Source organism: Hibiscus syriacus, unplaced genomic scaffold (genome assembly GCF_006381635.1).
Source record: "Hibiscus syriacus cultivar Baekdansim isolate YM2019G1 unplaced genomic scaffold, ASM638163v2 tig00111834_pilon, whole genome shotgun sequence".
NCBI lineage: Eukaryota > Viridiplantae > Streptophyta > Magnoliopsida > Malvales > Malvaceae > Hibiscus > Hibiscus syriacus.
Window position 1 is genome coordinate 1,550,925 of NW_024063192.1, and position 27,117 is coordinate 1,578,041.

At 33.7% G+C, this 27,117-nt stretch overlaps 3 protein-coding genes and 1 pseudogene across 5 annotated transcripts; 2 read left to right on the top strand and 2 right to left on the bottom strand.

Moving 5' to 3' along the window:
• On the top strand, positions 1 to 1,746 carry LOC120171647 (thaumatin-like protein 1). 3 transcript variants are annotated; one of them, XM_039179328.1, is made up of 4 exons: positions 1 to 113; positions 210 to 291; positions 410 to 1,075; positions 1,337 to 1,746. In XM_039179328.1, exons 2-4 carry the CDS (start codon positions 230 to 232, stop codon positions 1,671 to 1,673), a joined length of 1,065 nt encoding a protein of 354 aa, XP_039035259.1. In that variant the 5' UTR covers positions 1 to 113; positions 210 to 229; the 3' UTR covers positions 1,674 to 1,746. The 3 variants fall into 3 exon arrangements, with proteins under 3 accessions (XP_039035259.1, XP_039035258.1, XP_039035260.1); XM_039179327.1 differs by having other exon boundaries at positions 1 to 291; XM_039179329.1 differs by lacking the exon at positions 1,337 to 1,746 and having other exon boundaries at positions 5 to 291; positions 410 to 1,079.
• A 7,269-nt stretch (positions 1,747 to 9,015) lies between these two features.
• On the top strand, positions 9,016 to 10,481 carry LOC120171651 (actin-depolymerizing factor 5-like). Its single transcript, XM_039179335.1, has 3 exons — positions 9,016 to 9,130; positions 9,240 to 9,499; positions 10,122 to 10,481. The coding sequence occupies exons 1-3, from the start codon at positions 9,110 to 9,112 to the stop codon at positions 10,270 to 10,272; spliced, it is 432 nt and encodes a 143-aa protein (XP_039035266.1). The 5' UTR covers positions 9,016 to 9,109; the 3' UTR covers positions 10,273 to 10,481.
• A 1,568-nt stretch (positions 10,482 to 12,049) lies between these two features.
• On the bottom strand, positions 12,050 to 17,432 carry LOC120171648 (annotated as a pseudogene).
• Positions 17,433 to 19,582: 2,150 nt separating this feature from the next.
• Positions 19,583 to 23,323, bottom strand: LOC120171655 (beta-galactosidase 13-like). Its single transcript, XM_039179338.1, has 14 exons — positions 23,060 to 23,323; positions 22,781 to 22,989; positions 22,622 to 22,688; positions 22,459 to 22,551; positions 22,233 to 22,376; positions 22,057 to 22,151; positions 21,866 to 21,971; positions 21,702 to 21,788; positions 21,496 to 21,612; positions 21,240 to 21,407; positions 20,754 to 21,146; positions 20,465 to 20,677; positions 20,243 to 20,388; positions 19,583 to 20,154 (listed from the first exon to the last, which is right to left on the bottom strand). Exons 1-14 carry the CDS (start codon positions 23,306 to 23,308, stop codon positions 19,692 to 19,694), a joined length of 2,550 nt encoding a protein of 849 aa, XP_039035269.1. The 5' UTR covers positions 23,309 to 23,323; the 3' UTR covers positions 19,583 to 19,691.
• Positions 23,324 to 27,117: the final 3,794 nt, after the last annotated feature.

A 27,117-nucleotide genomic window follows, 5' to 3' on the forward strand; every position in this document is an offset into this window, starting at 1 on the left:
AAAATGGGGGAGTGAATTCCCAGTAATCGTGTAGGAAAATGGAGATTCAACTCGCTCTCTCCACTCGAAGTTAACCACTACATTGTCCTTTGTTCCGCCATTGTTGCGTCATTGTCCATATTCTGAACCTTAAACCCAGATACTTCACGTTCACGCTGCTCCATTTTTAAATCTTTTAAGCTTCATCTAGCTAACTAAGAAAGGGGAAGGAAGCAGCACCAGAACCCTGATGGGTCCTCACTTCATTAGCTCATTAGCTCTCATTGTCTTGCTTGTGACCCCAAAAAGGTTAAAACCAAGCTCCCTCTGTTCTTTTAGCAAAATTTGTTCTTCTAAAATGTCAAAGTTTTAATCTTTACACTTAAAAAACCGGTCTTTAATCTTTATGTGTGTGTGTGTTGTCAGATGCATATGGTGCTTCGTTTACATTCGTCAACCGATGTGACTATAATGTCTGGCCTGGGATTTTAGCAAATGCAGGCAGTCCTAAACTCGACAGCACTGGATTCGTGCTCCCAAAAGACTCGTCTCGTTCGTTTCAAGCTCCGACGGGTTGGTCGGGTCGTTTCTGGGGCCGAACGGGCTGCAAATTCGAAGGATCCGGCTCCGGAACCTGCCTGACAGGCGACTGCGGATCGGGTCAGGTGGAATGCAACGGACTCGGAGCTGCCCCGCCCGTAACTCTGGCTGAGTTCACTCTTGGAACAGGCGGGCAAGATTTTTACGACGTCAGCCTCGTTGACGGCTACAACATGCCGATGATTGTCGAAGGCAGTGGGGGGTCCCGTCGTTGCGCTTCTACCGGGTGTACGACCGACTTGAACCGACAGTGTCCGTCGGAACTCCGGGTCGGCGACGGCGACGCCTGCAAAAGCGCGTGCGAGGCGTTTGGAAGCCCTGAATATTGTTGTAGCGGCGCGTACGGCACACCCGCCACATGCAAGCCGTCCGTTTATTCCGAGATGTTCAAGGCCGCCTGTCCCAGATCTTACAGCTATGCGTACGATGATACTACGAGTACTTTCACCTGTACTGGCGCAGACTATACGGTGACGTTTTGTCCATCCTCTCCAAGGTAATATTTCACTATCAATTCCTTTGATTATGTGTAAATGCACCATAGATCACTGAAGTATATTTAAATTACCGTTTTGATCTTAAATTTTTTAAAAGTTTTATAATGATCACTTTTACGTTATAATATAGCCTCTAATTTAACTTCAGATATAATAGGGATTTATTTGAACACTAGATATTACCCATGATTTCATTTCTTAGATAAAAAACTATATTTACAACACTAATAATTAACAAGTTGTTACTGATCTTGCTGCAGTCAGAAATCTACCCCTGTAACAGAAACAACTCCAACTACCCCAAAGACAGGCTCAACATCACAAGGATCAGGGTTGGAACCCGGGTTAACGTATTCGGGTAACGGTTATGGATATCCGGGTTCCGGATATACAAGTTCAGGTTATGTATACCCTGAAAGTGGTTACTCGGGTTCGGGTTTGAACACTGAACCAGAAGCAGGAGGGTCTGGGCAAACAATGTTGACAGATGGGTCATGGTTAGCTGGTTTAGCAATGGGAGACACACCAGCAACAGCTCCTTGTAGTCTACTCATTGCATTATCTCTTTGGTTTTCATGGCATCAATTCTACCTGTAGCCCTTCTCCATCTATGTAGTACGGCCTTTTTTATTTTTTGGTTTGGTTTGTTGGTGTGAATTATTTAGAAAATTTGCAGCTTTTTATGGATAAATGGGCATTTGGTATTTGTTATCTTTGCTTAAACGCTTGTCTGCAATGTGAATATGTGAATTGAGGAAATTTTTTGTGAGTTCAGCTTTTGCCTTTTGTCTGCCATGGTATGGGAGCCTCTTGTGTACTTTATTTGGTGGAAAAGGAATCCCTGTAGAATTATATAGGGTAAACTACGCATTTAGTATTTAAACTATTAATTTTGGTCTGTTTTAATACTTAAATTTTTAATTTTTTTAAAAAATTATATCTAACGTTTAATTTTTGTTTCATTTTAGTATCCATTGTTAAAAACTTAACGTGATTAGTACCTTGGAATTTAGCATCAAATGTATATCATTCATCACCAAAGAACTAAACCATGCTAGGTTTTGTACACAAGTTTTTCACCAAAGTTGTAGCTTTTGTTATGGTCCAATGTAGTACATCCAACGTGGTGCCAGTTTCTTTAGCCTCTTAATAAATAGAGAAAGGTTTAAAATATGCCATCGGTCCCTGTAATTTAGCAATTTTGATTTTTAATCCTTGTACTTGAATTTAAATCCTTCTACCTGTTCGGCTTATTAACATGCCATATGTTAAGTTGGTAGAATGACGAAAACATGTCGAACTGAAATACAAGTAGGGACGGATCAAAAGGGAGCAGGAAGGAGTGAAACCTTAATATACGGCTAAAGAAATGCGCTACTAATTTTATTATTATTTTTTAATAAAATCGGTAAAAAAATTACCTAAAACTAGTAGAAATAATAACAAAAGCGGTATGAAAAAAAATAATGTTTTAGATAGTGTTTTACCGAATATATTGATAAAATCGATAAAACACCCAATAATAACAAAACTAGTAGAAATAATAATATTTTCGGTAATTTTTTACCGGTTTTGTTAAAAAATAATAATAACAAAACCGGTAGCATCTTTCCTTAGCTGTATATTAAGGTTGTCGCACGTAAGACTTTCCCGTGCAAGAAGAGTTTGTCCCCTTTGGCTAAAATGAAAAAAAAAATACATTTTGATATCTCGAAAATTAAGGGTTCGTTTCGTTCTAAGAAATATAGGCTATTTTCATTCTTATTTTCTTAGAAAATATAAAACATTGAAGAAAATGTGTTTAGTTATAAAATTATAAAATGATTTCTAGAAAATGAAAATAAAAATAAGTGAAAATATGAAAAAATAAAAAACATATTTTCAGTGTTTTCAACTTAAATTACATGGATTCAAATCCTTCTAACAATAATTTTTTAACTTAATTGTCCCTGAAACATTCAAACTTTTTTTAAAAAAATCAATATAGTCCCTAAACTTTTTTATACTCAATGTGATCCTTAAATTATTTTTTAACTAATTTATTTTTTAGTATTTTAATATTTAATGTGTTGAGTATCTTAATAATTGTTTATATTTTGTATTAAATTTACATAATTTCTTAATTTTTAAAAAAAAATAAATAAATCTTAAAACTTTCTAAAAAATTAATTAGACTCTCGAACTTAACAAAAAAAAATTAAGTCATCTATCACATTATCATCCATTGTGAAATATCACATCAACATTTTAGATTATCATGTAACTTTGTAAATTGTCGTGTAAGCGTCATGACGATTAATATTTGTTTCTGTTAGTCAAAAGATTATATTATTTTCTCTCAAATTAAGTGTCACATTTAGTGTAAAACAAATTCAGGTGCTACACTAGTCCATCCCAAGCTAATACTAATGAATATTTTTTTTATTTTAATGTTATTTTTGTATGCTCTTACTTATAAAAATATTTTTAATGTATTTTTAGTTTAATTGATGTTCAATATACAAAAGCATTACATTCTTATTATAAATTTAAAGTTGTGTTATTAAATTTCTTATAAATTTTATTTTTTTATATTTACATAACTCACTTTATTCAATTTATGTAATAATTTTTTATTAATTAATTTTTAATTTAATTATTTAATATCTATTTATTCATCTTTATTTTACTATTTTTTTCAGAATTCTAGATTTTATTATATTAACCAAACATGTTTTACAATTTTCAAAAAACTGAAAATAAAAATTATTTTCTGAAAATAAAAATAAAAAATATTTTCTAAAACTAAACGTAACATAATATTTTCAAGTTAAAAGAAGGGTAAACTACGCCAATGGTCATTAATGTTTGGATTAGTATTCGTTTTCACCATTGATGTTTTAAAAGTCACAAATCGGTCACTAACGTTATCGTTTGTTACAAAATGGTCACTCGACGTTAAGAGCCGTTAACAATCGTTACTACAATAACATAATACTGATGTGACACGTTAACTAAATTGACTCGATATGTTTGACCGACCATTTGACTCTTCTTCTTCTTCTTATTCCAACACTCGGGCACGGCATGTTATCAAACATCTGACGTGCGGTTTCACATCTCTACACATCACACATGCTGCAAGCATATTAATATAAGTAATCTCACGAGGTTTTAAACCACAAAACTGCATCCTTTCAAAACACACTATAGCTTTCCCACCATTTCGTTTCTGGCCATATCCAGCAATCATAATATTCCAGGAAACAACACAAACTTTTCCCAAATTATGAAAAAACTATCCGAGCTTAATTGCAAGACCATGTACTTGCTCCCCAAGTACAGCATTACATGTTAATCTATCACTATCTTCATAGCAACCAGATTCACCATACTCTCCCCCCTTTGTACAAACAGTCAAAACAGCAGACAAGGAAACAAAATCAATCCGAAACCTTTTTCGACACATCACTCTACACATCCCCAAAGCCTCAAAGACACCGTCAATACTTCCTAACCCACCCATCATTGAGGTAAAAGTAACCTCATTAGGCTCATCAATGTCCCAAAAATATTGAACATCTCTCATAATCCCACAATTAGCATAAACAGACAATAATCCGTTACAGACAAAGATATTCTTGTCAAGACCAATCTTAATAACAAGATCGTGGCATCTCTTCCCAAGCTGCAAATCCAAAACGCTAGCAAAGGTAATATGGGTAGGGGAAAAAACCTTCCGAAACCGTAAGCTTATAAACATCCAACGCTTTTTCCTTGTATCCATTTTTTAACATCAAACTAATCAAGTTGTTCCAGGAGACGACGTTTCTTTAAGTCATTTGTGAGCAATATATAACTTCCTATGTAAATCCCAATTGAGTTTTAGATATGCTCTGATCTAGACTGAAGATATCACTTCTGACCTAAAATTTTTAGTAAAAAAATGAATTTGTTACCACTCTACTTAATAAACATTTACATTTTTTTTTATTTTTTTCCATTTACAAAACTCGAATTCAAAAGCATATATCTAAAGGATCCTTAGCACTTAATTTAGTGACCTCTGTTTTCTTCTCCCTTTTAGCCCCAAATCCCTAATGGACACAAAAATTCCAATTACTCTAAAGTGAATCAACAAAAAAAAAATTTATCGTTCGATTCAATAAATATCTATATTTTCTTGTACATTTGCTTTTACGTAAAGTACACATAAACGAGAGAGAGAGAGAGAGAGAGAGAGAGAGAGAGAGGCGCAGTATCCCAGATGGGACCACTGTAGTTTTTCCTACTTTGTTTTATGCTTTAGCTAAAACTTTTTTTTTCGGTAAAAAGCCATCTGAGTTTTCGATTTAAACAAAAAGCCACTTTCGGATTTCTCCTTCCATTTCCTGTATTCATACTTTGAACTGGTATCGGTTATTTTTGTTTGAGATTTGAAAATTATGATACTTAGTCACTTTCGTTTCATTTTAATTAAAATGTGATCACTGAAAGTTAATGATTATTAAATCTTTAACGGTTTGTTAATATATCACGGTGAATATATAAAATCAAAATTACATTATTTTCACGTAGATAATACTTGGATTTTAGTTATTTTCGTTTTATATTTGTACACTTTTGCTCACCAAATTCAAAAAACATAAGTTTTGGTAGCTTACGTTATCGTTTTATTAAGTTTTAGTCGTCTGGACGTTGAATGTCGTTAGTTTGATGATGTGAACCGTTAGTGAAATTGTTTAATTTTTATTTTAACCCTAAACTTTAAATAAAATACTAATTATGGGTTTTTTTTGTAAATTCAAATTAATTTATGGACAACCTTTCAAATTTACCCATTTTTTAAATATTTTTTCTCCTTAACCACCATTATTGCTCATCTTCTCCCCGATTCTTCTTCAAACTTCTATGCTCCATTGTAATAGTCTTCTTGTTTCTAATTTTTAGTTATAATTATTTAAAGTTAAATTAGGTGGGTTATCAGGTATAAGAAAAATGTATGAAAAGAAGTTGTGAAGATCTTGAAAAATGTAAAAAATTCGCTATTAAAACTCTAAAAAGATTCACCACCACCACCACACAAACGTCTCGAGCCGAGAAAACTAGAGAATCTTCAATGGCGGCATCATTGACGACGCAATACCTGGTTTCCATCTCCAACGCGATTTACCAATGATATCCCATTATGCAAAAGATCGTTGAGAACGTTTCGTCGCATCTGAACGTGATCAACCTCCACGACATTTAAGAAGATCAAACCGATGTTCAATTCTTATTGGATCTCTGCTCCGGTGGTGAGTTGTTCGATCGGAAATGTAGCAGAAATAAGGTACTCGAAGGTCAGTGCGATGGTGGTGGTACGAAAGATCATGTAGGTCGCAGGGGTTAACAGTGATTCATAAGGCGAACATTATTCATAAGGATCTATAATCTGAAAAATTGCTTGTTCTTGAGAGAAAAAACAAAGATTTGACGTTGAAGATCATGGATTTTGGATTGAATTCAGTGGTTGAATTTAATCCAGTTATCGAGTTGTTTGGAGTGATATATGATTATCGAGTTATTTTGATCTATTGATTTGTCTTTCTATTCCTTGTTGGATTTGGCATTCTGCAATCTCAGTCTTTGGAAATTCAATTTTAGTTTATATAACTGAGATTACCCAGCTTCATTTTATCTATAGATGCCTACCATCTCATTTTTTTCCTAAACTTGCGGTGCTATTATTTGCTATCATAAGAAAATCTTGTATTATTCTTGAAATGTAGCATGAGTTCTTGAAGGAAGACAAATACAACAATAAAGCATAGATGTATGAAGCAACGGCAGAGAGAATATGAACAACAATGGGGTTGGGAAGAAAACCTATTAAAAATGAATAAATTGAAATGTTGTCCCTAAACTAATTTAAATTTACAAAAAGACTCATAATCAATATTTTATCTAAAATGTAAAGGTTAAAATAAAAATTAAACCATTTTACTAACGGATAACATCATCAAACTAACGAAATTCAACGTCAATTGACCAAAACTTAATAAAACGATAACATAAGTGACTAAAACTTAATAAAATGATAACGAAAGTGACCAAAACTTATGTTTTTTAAATTTAGTGAGCAAAAGTGTACGAATATAAAAGGAAAGTGACCTTTTATGTAGTTTAACCTTTTATATACTTACAGTACCACATCAGGAAACCGTTAAAGGTTTAACGTCCGTCAATCTTCGGTGATCATATCTTAATTAAAATGAATCGAAAATGACCAAAAATCATATTTTTTTGAATTCATGAATACAAGTTTATAAAACTCAAATAAAAGCGACAAATTCTATAGTGCACCCATTTTATAAAATAATGTACTGATCAGTTCCATAAATGATGGTAGGTGATTTCACTAGAGCAAATATGAACTGTGTTTAATATGTAATTTTACTGGGATAACTAAGGTATGACAACCTTAATATACGGATAACGAAATGCGTTACCGGAAATATTAATATTTTTTTAAATAAATCGCAATCTAAAACATTATTTTCATACCGAAAATGTTAATATTGAGTGATACCTAAAATGTTTAACATTTCCGTTAAACGCTACCTAAAACATTATTTTTTCTACTGAAAATGTTAATACTTGGCGCTACCTAAAATGTTATTTTTTCTACCGGAAATTAGGTAGCGAAATTAACATTTCCGATAAAACTAATAATGTTTTAGGTAGCTATTTACCAGAAATATTATAAAAATATTAATATTTCCAATAAGACCCTTTATTAATCGTATATTAAGGCTGTCGTACGACATAACTATATTTTACTTTGTTTTAAATGATTCAAATCATGGTGGACGATTTGCAGGACAGGTCTGGTGGAATTGATTGATTCATCAATTTGAGTCCAACACATATCTATATTAGAAAACAAATTTTGTTTTCTAAAGGAAGAAGATCGTATGTTACTTTCATATAAATTTATATAGTGATTTTTTCCTTCTAAAAAGTAATGATTTATTATAAATTGAAGTGATAATTAAAATATAATTATATTTGAACACACCTGAGTCATAAAATTTTTGTACTATATGTTATTAATCCACTTATTATTCAATCAAAATTTAATACTCAATAAATAAAGTGAAATAATTCCACCATATTACATTATTTGGAATGATTAGTGGATAATTAAATTTATCACCAATTTTTTTTCAAAAGAATGTAACTTAAAACTTCAACAATCTATTCGTCTGGTAGGATCAACCACTAAATCCCTTGAACAAGATTAGGGGTTTGAACATTGCGTTTGCAAATGAAGTAAATTGGGTTGAAAAAGTCGCCCTCACCTCTGCAACACTTGATCTAAATAAGTCGGTTAATTCAAAAAAATATCAATTATTATTTTATCATTAAGTTCTATTTTTAGATTATCAATATTCAATAGTCATAATACTTTAATTAAATTTCGAGCCAATCAAATAAGATCCCATAACAAGACTATTTATTCCACATAACATAGTTAGGGATGGCAACGTGTCGAGTAAGGGTAGGATTTTATCAACTCGACTCAAACCGAAAAATACATATCTACCATTCAATTTTGATATGACTTGAATTTTTAGAGTATAAATCTGACCTGACCCGATGTAAAATAAGGATTTAATTTAAAATATAATATATTTTTAAAGAAATTACATTATATCCCCAAATCTAATCAACTCAAATTTTTTCATTCTCTACAACCCGAGTTTATCTGACCTCACCTCTTAAAAAATCTGACTCAAAATAGACCCCACTTTTTTTTTTAAAAAAAAATCGATCCTTTCAAATCGGCTTGAGTCGTAACTCATTAGTTTCGAGTTAATTTGGCATCCCTAAACATAGTATTAGACAGAGTTGTAATTAGTATTGAACTTTGATGCCATTTCCAAAACGTATTTCTTTATATAAAGCCCATTGCAGCTTTCAATTCTCATCACCTACGCTTTCAAGTTTCAGCGACAAAAAAAGAGGGAAAATAGGCAAATTGTTGAGCTCACTCAAACAACTCTTCAACAATGGCGATGGCATTCAAGATGGTACGTCTCATTTAGTTCTTTTGTCTTCTTTTTTTCCCTTAGTTTCCTTTCGATTTTAATTATACTTAATCGACTCGATTCAACTTGATTCGGGCTTACGATATTTTAGGCTACGACCGGGATGTGGGTCGCCGATGAGTGCAAGAACTCATTCATGGAGATGAAATGGAAGAAAGTGCATCGGTACATAGTGTTCAAGATCGATGAAAAATCGCGGCTGGTGACCGTGGATAAGGTCGGCAGCCCCGGTGAGAGCTACGATGATTTTGCCGCATCGTTGCCCACCGACGATTGCCGGTATGCCGTGTTCGATTTCGATTTCGTCACCGTTGATAATTGCCGGAAAAGCAAGATCTTCTTTATCGCATGGTTCGTTGCCTTTCCCATACATTTCGTCATTGATTATTCTCTTTAGTAGAACACAAATTAACTATTTTACCCTCTCTAAAATGAGAATATCATTATTTATACAAGGGTAAAATGGAGATGGTATATATAGAAAATAATAATTAGCTTCTTATTTTCCCATTTAGAGTTTAAGAATAATCAAAGAATTAGCATTATTTGGGGGGGAGGTATCAATAATGGTATATTTGATCAAATAGGAATCAAAGCATCTCTCTACTTTTGGAAAATATTTTATTTTTAAATAGAAATTTGTCAAAAGAGTTATAAATATCATTATTTATATAAAGACGGCATTAACCATTTGATATTGAAAGTATAAACTTGTAACATTTTTTAAGTTCGAACTTGAAATTTAAAAAATAATAATTTATTTATCGCCTTTTTACCTCTATTTGGATACATTTATTCAATATGATTTTGAATGGTGATTGATCACCGTTCACCAAGTCAACACCCCACCTTTTTCATTTCAATTTCTTTTTATAAAACCAAGGACAAATGTGCATGCCACCCACTGAATTGATGGTCCAAATCCATTAAAGATCATGAAAACAGTGGGTAATTTTTTTATTTATTCATTTAGGTCCCCAACAGCATCAAGAATAAGGGCAAAAATGCTGTACGCAACATCAAAAGACGGGCTGAGGAGAGTGCTTGATGGCATCCACTATGAAGTCCAAGCAACGGATCCGACCGAGATGGGGATGGATGTGATTAAGCACAAAGCTTATTAGGAGACTCGTTGTTGCTGTAAAAATCATGTTTATGGCCCTCTTACTTTATTTCCTTTTCATTTTAATCACTCCTACATGTGCTTTTCTCTTTCCTTTATATGATAGATTTTTAACACTTGTCTAATCTCATCTTCTAAATTGTAATAATACTTCTATGGTCCATGTGTACTGATTTGAGGATAAAGTATGCATCACCTCTACCTTTTTCACTTGTTTAGTTATTATTTTCAGATCGAGTCCTTTTGAGTGAGTTTAATTTGAATTTTAAAAATTTTATGGTCTTTCAGAGTTATAACCACTCTGAATTTTAATAGTTTTATGTCACTTGCTCAACTCATTTTTGGTTTAAATCATTTTAACATCCAAATTATCACTACTAAGTATGAACTATTTCTTTTAAGGACAACTCCAATTGTCCCCATTATAATTTCCCCCACTTTCACTTTTATTAATAAAGCACTAATAATTGCTTCTGGGGTAATCAAACCCTAAATTGGGTTATTTTCTTTAGCAACACTTGTTCAATCTCTCTCTCTCTTGTCCATATATTTATATGTATTAAATACCCGTTACATAATGAATTCGGTACCCATTTAACTTCTTTTCTTGGTAGACCCCAAGTTTGTCATCTCATGACACCCAAAGCATAATGGATTTGATTGGTGAATAGTCCTTATCGGGTGATAAATTATCCAACATGTATATCCATATGGTAGTTACAATTTTTCTAGTTTTTTTTTAAATGTGTAAATAATTGTTTAAACAATCGTTTTGCTTATCAAATATTCAAATATCATAAAATAATAATTGAATTTTTTGAATTATTATAAAAAATAACTGTTAAGATTTATCAAACTGTTACAAAATAATATTATTTTTATCAAATTATTGTAAAATTATTATTAAATTTATTCAACTTTTACACTTGTTATGATATCATAGCGATCATTTAATAACAATTCAATAAATTTATCGATCATTCTATAATTTTTAAATACATAAACAGTGTCAGATTACATGCCCTCGATCCTCTTAAAAATATATTATTTAATCTCTTAAAAAATTAAGCATTTTATTGGTCATCATAATTGATAAACCAACCGAACATTGAGCAAACCATTCGTGAACCGTTCGGCGAGAAATTCTTTTATTATCATTTATTTATTAAACGAACAAACATGAATAATATTTTATGTTTGTTTAATACAATGAACGAACACAAATAAAAAGTTCGTTCGTTCATTTACGTTTATGAACGTTTGATAATCTGCTCGTTTATGTTCGTTTATGCTCTCCAAACTTATTTGAAGTATTAAGACTTATAAATTTTAACCTTAAACCCATTAATATTTTTAAAACTCAATTAATTTTAAACTCAAATAAAAAATACTTAAATCAATTAAAGAAAATATAAATCCTAAAATTATTTGAAAAGAAAAAACTATTCTCAAATATAAACCCAAATAATCTTGTTTAAGTTCGTTCGTATTTGCTTATGTTCGTTCATTTGTGTTCGTTTATCATTTAAACAAAGAACATGAACAAACTAAATTTCTTAATGAACGAACCTGAACAAGAAATTTCGTTCGTTTTTTTGTTAAAGTTAAACGAACAAACATGAACATATCTTCGTTCGTGTTTGTTCGATTCGTTTACAGGCCCAAGAAATATCATGGATTGAAGTGGCTCAAGAGCACATTATCCATGTCTTTCTTATTTACTTCAAATACAAGACCTTTAATAGTTACCAATACAGTTTATTCGAAGCGACATCACGTACGAGGAAATGAACTACATATCCACAGCCAGATAATAGTTACCAAGTTCTGCTAATTGATAACGGGTGTTCTGTTCTAGAAAGATAGCATGCTTCACTTCATTTTTTTGCAGACCTCGTATAAGTAGCTTAGGATCACCACGGCAGCGGCAACAGCAACCCCAACAGCACTCTGTGCCAATACGGTGCTGTCCTTCACGGTCGACTTGGAGAGAGCAGATCTAGGAGTAAACCCGAGTTCCGAAAGCTTCTTATGAGATTCTAATCTCGGAAGAATGCGTCCTCGTCCTGCCAAATGCCAAAAATGGGAGGGAATATGTTAAAAGGATTGATCACATTCAAGCAACTTCAATCAATTAAACAATGTACCATCCTAGGAGTTGGCTATTGTAATAGTTCAGGTATCATGCAGAATATTTATTTTCATAATGAACACTGGCCCTATAACACCTAAAGGGATGTCCACAACATTGCTGATAGAAGTCGGCATTCAACAATGTCCGACTCAGTTTGGTTAAACATTATGCTCGGATCAAGCAGAAACATCATATGAAATCGGCAGGTCACAAATTTAAAAGAAATCACAGGCCAGGTTGGTGAGTAAAAGGTCTTTATACGAGCACAATTGTTAACTGCTCAAATAGGTTTGCAGGATAGGCTCTGAGCAAGATTCCGACACTTCTACAGCTGCACGTGTGGTGCAAATAGGGACGGTAAAAGCAACAGAACAATCTACTAAGAATAAAGGTCTGTAAAAACCAGACAAAAACAACGAATTGAGTTATAGTGTTTACCTTGGAATAGAGCTCTACATATTTGCGGAATTCAGAGTCATCTAACAAAGCCTTGTCTGTTGGTTAAACATTATGCTCGGATCAAGCAGAAACATCATATGAAATCGGCAGGTCACAAATTTAAAAGAAATCACAGGCCAGGTTGGTGAGTAAAAGGTCTTTATACGAGCACAATTGTTAACTGCTCAAATAGGTTTGCAGGATAGGCTCTCAGTAAGATTCCGACACTTCTACAGCTGCACGTGTGGTGCAAATAGGGACGGTAAAAGCAACAGAACAATCTACTAAGAATAAAGGTCTGTAAAAACCAGACAAAAACAACGAATTGAGTTATAGTGTTTACCTTGGAATAGAGCTCTACATATTTGCGGAATTCAGAGTCATCTAACAAAGCCTTGTCTGTTGGAAGTTTCAAAAGTCCTTCCGATTCCTCTTTTAGCAGCTCCCTGGTACAATAATCGTAAACGACTTCATATAATTTCTTTGTAAGATAGAAATTTGATACCTTGCAAATCACAGATTTAATCTTACACAAAGTAAGAGTTATCGAACTTCAGAGGTTCATTGGTCCAAGGACCATCAAAACCTGATCTCTCTGGATGAGCCCTTCCCTGTAAACACCAAAACCAACACAAAAGGCATGATATTGATCATATAACAAACAAATCCAGGCATAGAGAAAATCAGAATATCATTCGTCAGAAAAATGTACTAGAGTGTGCCCCCCAGATAATGCTACAATATCCTTGTCAGATAGACTCATTCGATAGAAGATGTCTCTCAGATGAGGTGCACCTAACATCATGATTCAAGAGGGGGCAGTAAGAGATGCAAAATTTAGATTACACAAGTTCAGACTGTAGAAACATAAGTTTAGACAAGCAGTTTAAATTAGTTGATAAGATGTGGAGCAATGTGTACAAAAGTGTTCTCTGAACTACATGATTAATTGATTACTACAGAACTCATTACCAGGAAAAAAACATTTTTTTGGAACTTGAATATGTTGTTTCTAAAAACAACAGAATGATTGGTCAATGAAAAAGGTTGCATGGATATAAATACAACCCAATCTCTCCATGTATAGAATATTGCTCAGATGTCACTATTGTTAACTAGTCTGATTTGTATCACCTGAATGATACAAAAGGGATTCTGGAGAATAGCTTGCTGCTGATACAAAGACTTCCAGTAACTGTGGTCCTGGTACTCCCATTCTTGGCTAGCCTATAGACATACAAACATGACAGGAAAACCAAACCACAATCCTGAGGGTTCTAAAACAAAGTAAGTCTTAAACCACCAGCAAGAAACTTCTGGCCAACAATCCCAATCCAGACATTTATTCACCAATCTACCATGGTTTTAAAGAAATAGAATGTAGAACAGGGAATATTTAGACCTCGTTAAAGTAACCTATTTTTCATCCAAACTAAGCATTCTTCGAAAGAATTATTATTTTGATAAACAGAAAACAATAAATGCTTAGAATTCATGACTTATTCGATCAACACAGAAAGCGAAGCCACATAAATATTAGCCAAAAGTAGCGAGATTCCAAATTCTTAAAGAGTACTATTTCTTCCATCCGGTTGGAAGAAATCATTAACATACAATGATACAATGCCAAAATATGACCAGATTTATGAGATAGACCATCTAATTACCGAAATGAATAAGCATTCACAACATTCAATTACCCAGAAATCCGAATTTACGATATATAGAATGAAAAATTCAAAATTTTTGTTCCATAAATGGCTTCAGAAATTTATTTTACCTCTTTTAGCATCTGGAAGTTGCCCTTCCTTGGGGCAAATGTTCGAATCCTATAAACAGAACACAGTAAAGCAAATAAGTTAAAGAGGAAAAAAGCTATATTTGCAAGATAAGCTCCCTACAAGACACCTTTCTTTCAGGTACAAAGTCAATAGTAGGACCTCCAGTGACTTCAACAGCAACAACACCAGCAAGCTGAAATTGAAAATGATACAGTTATGATTCAATTTAATCCAATTGCAGCCATTTGTGGGGTGCAACATATGATGACACATGCGCGAAGAACAGAACATTACTACTGTAAGTATACTAAACATTCTCAAACTCAAAGAGAGTGAGACCTCTCAAGTAATTACACATGCAATTCATATTTCAATATTTCAAACTACCTTTTTTACAAATCACAAATTTAACAAAATTTATAACCTTTTTTTGTCATTTAAAATAAATAAATAAATAAATACTACAATGAGCAAGCCACTTCTTTCTTGTTAAGTACCAGCAATGCCCTCAAAATCTAATTCATGAAGATCTTTCATAAAACAATTGTAGACCTACCTAAATATTAGTTCCATACAATACTGTATTTAGTTGACATACTACTACATGACAGATATAATCCAGTTAACTAATTAACAAATACGCCTTCCTCTGAAGAACCTAAACCATAGAACTTTGCCTCAAGCTCCAGCAAGGATTTTAGATAAATTTTTTGGAGTTAATCAGTGCGTTAATGTTTCTTTATTTCCCCAGTAAGCTCATAACATAACAGAAGCAGGGGAAGCATGCAATGATATCCTTTAAAAGGAAAAGAAAAATTAGACATTAACACACTGATTAGCTCCAAATGATGCAATTAAATCTGGAATAAAACGCATGGTCTCTTTCAAGTTCATAATCACCTGGTATAGGTCTGCATATGTAATCTTAGGATGTTTAGCCTTCACTCCCTCTGAAATGTGCCAAAGAGAATACTCTTAAGTTAGAATAAAACAAAAAATGCAAACATATTTTATTTTTGAGATGTATATTCTAACATAAACTACCATGGCATACATATGAAGATATGTTACGAGCATAAGCATGAAAATATATGAAAAAAAATTAGCATAGACGTTCAAATTTCTAACATTTTTACAAATTTAGCACCGATAGTAGCTGGTAAAATTAACATCAACAAATTATGAATATTGGCATCTTTCTACCACCAATTTCCAAGGGAGGACACAATTGACAACCAGACAATAGAAGTTCACTTTAAAAGCGACGGTACTTCGAAACAAGGCAACAAACAAAGTACCACCCAACCCAAATGGCTCAAACCTAATGAAGCCACGAGTTCAACCTTATGTAGTGAGATCAAAATAAGATCACTCCAATCGCTTTTTGGTGTATATCTTTCCTTTTTGCATTAGGATCATACAAACTACATTACACTGAGCTAACTTTTACTGAGAAATTTCAACAGATCTGACGTACTCCTTTCTATTAATAAGTCATGCTGGTATGTGAAATATTGATGCAAATGGTTCCGTTGTTAAAACCTATTTTAATATCACTCCTCAACATAATTGGCAGCTAGCAATCCTGCTTCCATCTTATAAGATTTCTAACCCTCAGAAAGGAAAATAAAACCCCTCTACTGAGTGCAAAGTTAACAATCGTTTCAACATTCCAGATTCTGAAATCTCTATATCAACAAGAATGGACTTGAAGCCACACCAATGTCACGTGTATTTCTCATTCCTATAGTATTACAATCATTACATTCACATCTGGAATAGAGGAATCTGAAAGCTCAACAATTGATTTTGAACGGCAGGTAATAGACAAATGGAAAATGTATCTATACTGTGCTACTGTGGAAATGATATAAATCCCAAAATATAATGTTGGAATAAGTCGATCTATATTCTTCCAATCTTGAACTGCTCGCAAGACTACATCCTTAGTTCACTAGTAGCAGCTATGAGTAAACTATTGCAATGGATGTTAATTACAGATTAAAAAACTAATCCATAAACATTTACACGGATTTAACGGTTATATGTAACTAGATTAAAGAACTAGAAAAAAAGAATTAGAATCAAACCGCAAAAATCAAGAGCAATTTTCAAGCCGTTATTGGCGCCATGAGTGTACTCTTCTTCATTCCTTATGGATCCATTCGGACCACCGGTCTTAGTGCTCACATCGTACGTCCCAGCATCGTACCATCTTCAGGAAAATCAATCAATTCAAAATGAGAATTCATTCGTACAGAACTAAAATTAAAAAATAGTAATAACAGTACTTCGTCTCTGTTTTCAGGTTGATCTGTTATTTATTAATTACTAGAACTAAATTTCATTTTCCTTATTGCTATATTTCTTGGATCCTTTACAAAAACAAACAAGGAAGAAGAATAAGAAGAAAGTAAAGAAATACGCTAAACGAAGCATGATATTTCTTAAGAATTCATCAATTAGAAAAGTTAAATAAAAAAAAAGTAATAGCATTCCTTCGCCTCGATTTTCAGGTTTATCTATTGAACTTCTTGATTATCAACTCTAAAATTTTATTTTTCATTATTGTTATAGTTATTGATTCCTTTATGAGAAACAAACAACGAAGACAAAAAATGAAAATAGAGAAATACGCTAAGCGAAGCATGATAGGAGCGCAGTTCTTCAAGGTGATGAGAGCGCGGAGGACTCGACGAGCTTTGTCGATCTCCTTGACGTACTCGGTATCAACTACTGGAAACGCCATTGAAATGCTTTCTAGTTCGCTTCTATCAACGCTGGAGAGTCGAGGAAATGTTGAAGGGGAGCTTAATATATATATGAGCTTGTTTACTTGGGATTCGAAAACCAAAAGAAGATAAGCCAATGAAACGGGCCTGGATTAGATATGGTTTCATTGTTTGGACTGTTTGAGCTTCGGGAGGCGAGCAAATTTTGGGATTTATTGTATTTATAAAAAAAAGAGTAAATACTGAGTTGACACTTAACTATTTATCCTATTTAATTTTTTCATCAATCTTTTAATTTTATCAATCACACCACATAACTATTTAATTTCAATTAAATATTGCGGTTAACGAAATGATAATGTGACTGTTAAATAAATTAATATAATTATATATTTAGTCATCAATATTTATATATTCTATTAATTTGATATTAAATTAAATTAAATTTAATAAATTAATTATATAATCATAATATAACACATGTCATAATTAGATTGGAAGATATTTAATTAATTTTAATTATTTATTTTATTTTATTCTACCTTTTTTAAAGCCAAAACATTGAAAACTGCTTATTTGCAGCTGAAGGGGATTGAACCACAGACCTTTGGGACACTTGAGCACGCCTAAGCCATTAGACTAAGCAACCCAATAATTTTTTTATATATATGTTATTACTAAACTAACATAAAGGGAATTAAATTATTTTTTAAAATAATTAATAATTAATAATTTTAATTTTATTTAATGATTATATATAAAAATAAAATAATATATAAAGATTATTAATTAAGTTAAAAAAATTAAAACTATACTTTGATTCTACAAAAATGAATATAGTTTAAAATTTGAATTCGAACTTTGATGAAATTAATTTTAAACCATTAAATTTATTTTTTAAATAATATATTAACTATATTTTAAAATATATGAAATGTACATATTTATAAATCATTAATTAAATTTGTTTAAATAGTTTTGGGGCTTATACGTTCTCTAAAAAAAATTCAAAGTTAGATTTATTTTATTGTTTTTATTATAATACAAAATAAATATAATATGTTATGAGATATGGAATAAGCATCAGTGCTGATTCAATGGTAGAAGCATGTACAAACGGTTTTTAGATCCAATTTCGAACCCCTATAGAAGCTTATTTCCTTTCAATTTTAATCTAAACAATTTTATACAATTTTAATCTATAAAGACGATATTATTGATTTAAAGGTATTTTATATTTTTGAATTTTTAAAAACAAATTTTATTACTATTATTTTCTAAATAGGCATAATGACAAAATTAACCCCAAACGTTTATAAAAATGATCATTTTGTCTTCTTTCTATTTTTGGAGCATTTTGAACCCTAATGTTTCATTTTAGGTCAAAAAACACAAATTCAAAGTTAGATTTATTTTATTGTTTTTATTATAATACAAAATAAATATAATATGTTATGAGATATGGAATATGCATCAGTGCTGATTCAATGGTAGAAGCATGTACAAACGGTTTTTAGATCCAACTTCGAACCCCTATAGAAGCTTATTTCCTTTCAATTTTAATCTAAACAATTTTATACAATTTTAATCTATAAAGACGATTATTTGATTTAAAGGTATTTTATATTTTTGAATTTTTAAAAACAAATTTTTTACTTTTTTTCTAAATAGGCATAATGACAAAATTAACCCCAAACGTTTATAAAAATGATCATTTTGTCTTCTTTCTATTTTTGGAGTATTTTGACCCCTAATATTTCATTTTAGGTCAAAAAACACCTAACATTTAATAGAATAATCACTTTATCACTTTTTGGGAATTTTAGCCCTCAACATTTTATTTTAGGTTAAAAGACTCTTATTTTGGAGCGTTAATCACATGTTAACTGATGATTTTTATCTATAAAGAGAGCTTTTTATCTCAAAGTGAAACGTTGAGGGTCAAAATACTTCAAAAAATTAGAATAAGAGACAAAATATAGTCTATATACAGATATAAAGTACAACATCAATAACACAAATAATTAAAATAATAACATATTGAGAGCTCATTTCAAAACCTGAGTAACACAAATACGGTTTATTTTTATGGCTTTCCAGATGAAAAGTCTGCAAAATGGCCATTTTGGCTTGTTTATTTGTTGAAAAGTGAATATACAGACACACGGGTGTGTTTGTGTTAAGAGAGGCATATAAATATATACAAATCAAAATATGGATGAATAAAACAAATAAAATCCCCAGGTTTGGAAGGTGAACAATCATCCTATTACAAAATGTTAATGGTTCAGAAACTAGTTTTCGGCTCTGTCGAATGCCCAGAAATGGTCTCAAGCTAACCACACTGGGCTTGGACGGCCAGTTTCTTCTTCAGATTAGAACAAGCATCGTTTTGGCTCCCGAAATGCCCCTCGTCCACTGGGATCTTGCAGTCCGGTTTTCCCAGGCAGAATTTCTCCACGACTTGTTTGGAAACGGAGGACGTGCAATTCCCGAAGAAGAAGTTCCCACAAGTCCCGTAGGGATCTCCGAAGCTGGCGAAGTCGACGGCGACGATCTTCTTCTCCTTGGGACATACTAGTTTTGCACTGGGCTTCAAGTCATTCGACTTTGCACGTAGGTTACCGTTTACGCTCTTGAATAGCCTCGGTGATGGCGTGTGTTTTTCGCTTACGAGACTGCAGATCGTGTCCCTATCGACCAGTACGATCTCGATTTCCTTAGGATTGCCTCCCTCTTCCTCGAACACGACGATCAAGTTCTTTGTTGGTTTTATGTATGTCCTTGGGATATGGTACCTGAAAACACGGCGCATAAATAACGGATTTATTCGGGAAATCGGGACCTAATGCGACAATCGGAGTATGTATCGTGGTCTAGACGTACTCGGATTGAGTTGGTTGTTTAAGAGCAGACAAGTAGGACATCCAGTATCGGCCAATGCTTCTTCCATTGATCCACACCATGCCTTTGCCCATATTAGTCATTCTAAGGGCTATTGGGTTGTTTCCTTCAGGTGCATCAAAATATGCCTATAAAAACAACATGTTAGAGCTTTTTTTTTAACGTTGAAATTCAATTCCCAGGTTTTTTGGATTTATATTTTACCTTGTACCATGTTATAGGGGGTTTATCACCGCTAGGAGTTGCCCACTGTACTGATTGTGAGCCTTCCTCGGTGTATAATTGCTTCTTTTCTCCATCAATTCCTACCAGGTTCTCCCAACCGATCGTCGTTATATCGATTGTACCAGTGTTTAAACCGAGAATGGTGATTGAACGAGGCCCAGCGTACCTACGCTCCAAGTAGGCACCGCTATCCTATAATGCATAAAGAAGAAAATCTTTCATCGTATGCTTGTTTTAACTTTCACTTAATTTGCAAAAAAAGACTCACCTGAAGTCCCACAGTGTAACACAAGAGATGAATAGTGTTTTTCCCAGTCTTAAAACTTGCATCTTTCTGAAACACAAAGTTCTTCTCGACTTTGCTACCGTGTCCAAAACCTACGTATTCGCCATTCAGAAAGACATAAACACCATGGCCTTCACTTGCGATCCGAATGATCGGTCGGACATCCTTTTTAAGTGGCATGTCGCGTTCGCTCAAAGGGATAGTGGTCGAGTACCAAGCGTAGTCTGTCGTATCTTTGGTCAAATAATATAACTCCACCGGCTGGTTGGTCTTATTTTTAAATTGGGTCGGAAGAGATTCTTTGTACATCTTCCACTCAAAATTGTTAGCAGCTTTTGATCTTTCCATATTTCTTGAGTTATGTTGTGATGTGATCTGTGTTAAACAATCAAATGATGTTTAACCGTGTCGAACGAGCACGCGTAATGCAGATATCAGATGATATAAAAGAAGGGTTCGAGGGTTAACCAAGTGGGAGCTGTAAACCATGGTCTTGCAGTCAGGGAGGACACTTATGGAGTTAGCTGGCAGGTAGTATTCTCCTCCCTTGAAACGAACTGTAGCCGGTGTAGCCGTGTCATTGTTGGCTAAGAAAGCAGCACAGATTGCTGTATCCGGCACCTGCCAGACTCGAGCCTGCATTGGAGAATAGCTTAAGCTCCAAGTAACCATAATTGATTTCTCCGATCGAACCAGCTAGATTATTGTACATATAAACGATTACCTCTAGCTTAGGGCCCAACTTTTCGACCGAAGGAGTCCCTAAAAGTAATGCCTTCTTGCACAAGTTTACTGCCCTATGAGCGTCCTTGAGATGGCCATGCTTTGGTTCTCTGATTAATGCTACAGCATCCAGAGAAAAATCTGTCATTAGCTTGAATAAAAGACTTCAATCCAATGGTCATCAGATACACAATGTTTCATAATCCTACCATATTCATCAATAGGGGCTTCGTCATAGTATTGAGTCGACACGAAAGCCGCGCTTGTTCTGTTATAGTTTGTGCCACCGTAGTACTGCAAAACAAGGAAAACGGAATGGTGAGATCCGTCTAAAAAGGCTTCCATTTAGTGAAGATTGTCATTCCTCCTACCATATAATAGTTAGCCAAAGTCCCATTCTTGGAGAACCACCGAAGGATCGAGTATGCCAAATCTTCTGTGGACCGTTGAGATGGCGGATCTCCAAATACTCGGTACCTGAATCGGAATGAAACAACCACATCATTAGCCTATAATACACAACTTACTCTGAATTTTCAAGTGAACATCTTCAAATGCTTACTGTGCAGTCCAGTTCTCGGTCCATAGATAAGGCTTGTTGGGTTTGTTTGGACCGACGAAAGTATCTCCACAGTGTCTGCCATTGCAGGAATTGATCTGCAGAACGATGAAAGTGTAAATTACTAATAAAGCAATGAAAAATGCATACATGTTCCTTATAGTTAATGATAATCATACAACTGGATCTGGTGCATCCTTCTGCTTGCACATTATCCATGGAACGCCGATGTTCATGTCTACGGCTGTCTTTGCAGCCCATTGAATATAGCTTTCTCCTTTTTCTCTGAATGCTAGTTGAATAGTGTTGTATTCGTTCTCGATCTACGAAAGGTACAATGAATCGAAACTAGAATCAATGATATATATAGGCTTCATGGCAGAATTAGAGTATCATCAATCAGACCTGAGATACAATGATAGGTCCTCCTTGAGAAGCAAACAACTTCTCTCCTTTCAATTTTTCGACGATCATCGTAACAAACTTCTTCATGTAATGCTGCACAACATAAAAGAGTTCGTTATAGAAACTTTCGAGTCACAGTATGATTTCTGCTTATGTTAATTACCTTGAACGGTTCATTATCGGAACGGAATATTATGCCGGGAACCTCCCTTAGCCAATAAGGCAATCCTCTGAAAGGTCACCATGATAAAAGCTACGGTGTTAGGAGTGTTTGAAGCTATGTGGATTGAATAAGGATGTGAGAAAGTCTTTGAACCTTTACCCATGGTTCCATTCAGCCTGGACAAACGGACCGAACCTCACGATCGCAAACATTTTATGCTTGTCGATCAACTTAATGAACTTTATCAAGTCATAATCTCCTTCGAAATAGTACTTCCCCTTCTCCAGCTCATGACCGTTCCAGAAAACGTAAGTCTCGATCGAGTTGAGGCCTCCACGTTTAGCCTTGGCAATGAGATCCTCCCAGTACTGCACCCCAAATAGTTCAGCACAACATATTAGCATCAGTCAAATGAAAAGCATATCAGCACAACATTACCTCTGGGGGGCAGCGAGGGTAATGAATGGAACCCGAAAACACAAGCTCTCTTTTTCCATTAATGATCAAAGATCGTCCGTCGTACGTGACGCCTGTTTCCGCATTCACAACCTCTTCATCTGCGCTACCGCCATCGTCTTCCTCCTCCTCCTCGTCGCCATCGTTTTTATTATCGCCTTGTGCAAATCTGGAAGTAATCAACAAGGTTGACAAAAAGGTTACAAATAGGATACGTTTCGATATCGACATCGCCTTCGTTGTTGCTCTTTAAGCTATCAGTCCAAAATGATTTTTTCGGGACCGAAATGTATGTCTAGAAGATGCTAGCAATCTTCTTTCAACCGCATAAAAGGGGGAGCTCTACGGTTGCGAAGCTCCTTTAACAATCTACGTGAAACACACATTATAGAAGGCAGAAGTAGATGATTGAGTCTAAGGTGTTGCATGAAACTTGGGATTTCTGTTATGTCAAATTCCTATTTTTTAACCTTTCATTGTTACTCTGTTGCGATTTTTAAGTCGTTTCTTCTCTGTTTTGGATAATTAATTATGGAGGGAGATCTTTGGCTTTGTATATGACTAAATTATCCCTTGCATAATAATAAATGATCCTTATATTAAACGTGGACCATACGAACCAAGAACCAATTATTTTAGTAGGATGAGATATTAGATCCCTTAAACTAGATTAGAAGTTCAAATCCTGACGATTATGAATGAAGTAAATTGGGTTAAGAGGATTGTCCTTGCTTCTGTAGTACTGAATCAGGATTAGTCGATCAATAGATCGGAAATCGGTGGTTATACAAAAAAATATGGACCAAATGATTAAAGGCTAAAGTATACAAATGGTGTCCGATTTTTTAATAGAAAATGACGAGTTTGGAACATAATGAATAGTTGGGTGATCATTTTGTAACTTTTGATAGTCGAGGGATTCAACAAAGTAACATTCTATAGTTAGAGGACAATTTTATAACTTTTAATAGTCGATAAACTTAATAAAATAGTATCTTATAGTCGGAGGATCATTCACATACTTTATTCATGATTGAATTACATAAATTAAAATTGATCGAATTAAAAAAAATACATAATGTAAAAAATACAGGATTAAAAATGACTAAATTATTGTGTGAAATTTAAATATGTAACTTGCATATAATATATAGACTAATAATATAAATTAACTCTGAACTCTTTAGATATATTCACCATAGAGCACAATTTGATCGTTTTATAATAAATTTTATATTAAATTTCATGGATTATAAAATAACTATTCAATAGTACATCAAAATATAGATTCGTAGATGCATATAGAGTTGAATAAAATTATACCATACTACAAAAACATAGATAAGAGTATATTAACATGAGAGCTTATACATCCCCATATATAAATTTTTTTTTTCTTTCGATTTTCAAGACTTTGTCTTGACTAAGGCGGACTGATTCGAGTCACATACTTGATTTCGGTGGATGAATCTTTTAACTGAGATTTCTACATACATAAGTACTTAAACTCGAGACTTGATTAAATGATATCAAGTTGTTTACTACTCGAACTAACCTCATTTATACATATAACTACTTTTTAATTAAATTATTTATTTATTAAACTAATCATATCATAAACTTTTGTACGTCTCATCGTCTTTCTTCCTTTCTCTTCTTTGGCTCAACCATGTGTTTGCTTTCAAAAAAGCAGGTAAAGGGGGAAGTGGAAAGGCAAGCAACGAACAAAACCAACAGAACTGGAGAGAAATTGAAATTTTTTGGGTTTAAACCAAATCCTATTGTACCTTTCTTCTTCCTCGTGGTTAACCACATTCGGCCATGAATTGAATGAAGCGAAACCAAACTCTGGGCGCACGTTAGTGGGTCTAACGGATCCCGTGTTCTCGTCTCGTCGCCGGTGTTTCTTCCGGTCTCCCAATCATCAGTGTGATTCATCTCACTTATTTCTCTTGTCTTGGTGCTATGGATTGGAGAAAACTCTTTGGGTGTCAAGCCGATCATGAACTCACCTATTTTCCCCCAAAATCGAAGGAAAAAACCCTAACTGTTCAACCTCCCTTGGAGGTCCTCGAGGCTGGAATTGCGGAATAGAAGTCTTCTCTGGTGGGTCAGTTCTTAGGAACTGCTCCAAACTTCCTGTCTCTTCAGCGAGTAACGGAGAAAATCTGGAAAAATATCGCTCCTGTTCAGGTAAGCCTTGCTGGGCATAATCTTTATATTTTATCCATTAAATATGATGCTGCTAGGGATTGGGTTATTGAGAATGGCCCTTGGCACATTTTCAATAAATCGTTAATCCTTCGAAAGTGGGAACCAAATTTATAGAGACTGAATTTTGATCTTACTTGACTGTCGTTATGGGTTCACTTGTACAATGTCCCTTTAGAATTGTATTCTAGGGAAGGTCTCAGCTACATAGCCAGTGCTCTAGGTATTCCATTAACAATGGATTCAACTACAACCTCTAAAACTAGGTTAGAATATGCTAAAGTCTGTATTGAAATAGGAGCTAAGGAAAACTTACCTGATTCAATAGATGTGATTCTGGCTAATGGCTCATCTTCCACAATTTATGTGGAAGCTCCATGGTACCCAATTAGATGTAGGAAATGTGGTACTTTCGGACATTCTGATAAAGAATGTACCATCAAAAATAACCCTGCTCCTTCAAATCCTAAAATTTGGAGGATAAAAACTTCCCTAAATGAAAAGACTGAATAATCACTGGAAAACATTGATACTTCTCAAGTCTCCTTGCCTGAATCTTCCTCATCCAAGAATGGAGAAGTTTCTGCTAACAAGGATCAAATATCAGAACCTATAAACATTCCTAAAAGTCAAACAAATCAAGCTTCTAACCTGGAATCTTCTATTGTTAATATGGAAATTCCAGTGGCTCAATTCCTTCCTCTTGGTGATGATGAAGTTATGGATATTTCTAACCTAACCCAAGAAGTTCTTAAAACCAATGACACTACTCCTAAACCTAAAAGAGGAAGAGGTAGGCCCCTTAAAATCAAATCAAAATCTGCTTTAAGAGGCTCAGCAAATAGGTTTTATATTCTGACAACAGTAGATGAGAATTCTTCAGCAATTGAAATTCCAGTAAAGGAATCCAGAACTGCTGCTGCTGGAGTAGCAAAGTTAATAAAAGATCTTAAGGCAAAAAAGAAGGAACAAGTCTCAAAAGTTAAATGTACCTCAGATGGAATAATAGAGGGTACATCCTCCTCTATTTCTCAATGTTAATTGGTTTTTGGAATACCAGAGGATTCAATAATCCTCATAAACAAAATAAAGTTTTAAATAGAGCTAATATCCTCAAAATTGATATTCTTTGTCTGCTGGAAACTAGGGTCAAACCTGAAAAATCTTATAAAATCATCAATACTGTTTTAGGGAGCTGGAATGTCTTTACTAATTATGAATTTGCTATAAATGGTAGAATTTATCTCATCTGGAAAAAAGATATAGTTCTCTCCCACTTTCTTTCAACTGATCAAAGTATTACTATTAAATGCCTCTATAATAATACCTCTTTCTTTATCACTGTTATATATGGGAATAACAATGGAATTGCTAGAAGATCTCTTTGGCAGCATCTTAAAGAGTTAGATTCAAGGATTGGAACCCTTCCTTGGATTCTGGGAGGTGATTTCAATACCTATCTGAACTATAAAGAAAGCTCTTACTCTCTTTATAACATCCCTCATACCGGGTTAGTGATCAAATTGTGAGATTTTAATTTCAGTGACCATATTAGATAAATTGAAAGTTCATGAACTGGATTAAAATATTTGGAGAAGGATAATTTAGCATATAAGGAAAAGTTAAGAAGGCAAACTAGTCTTTTATCAAGTAAATGAATTTAATATTATTTGGGGTTATCTTATAACCCACGTGGATGGCATTTGGGAGAAAAATGAGAGTTCTAGACATTTCTCTCATCTTCTTCTTCTTCTCCCCGTGAAGCCAAGCTAAAGTTGAGTTTTCTTGTGAATCAAATTCTTGATGAATTTAAGGTTGCTTATTGATCC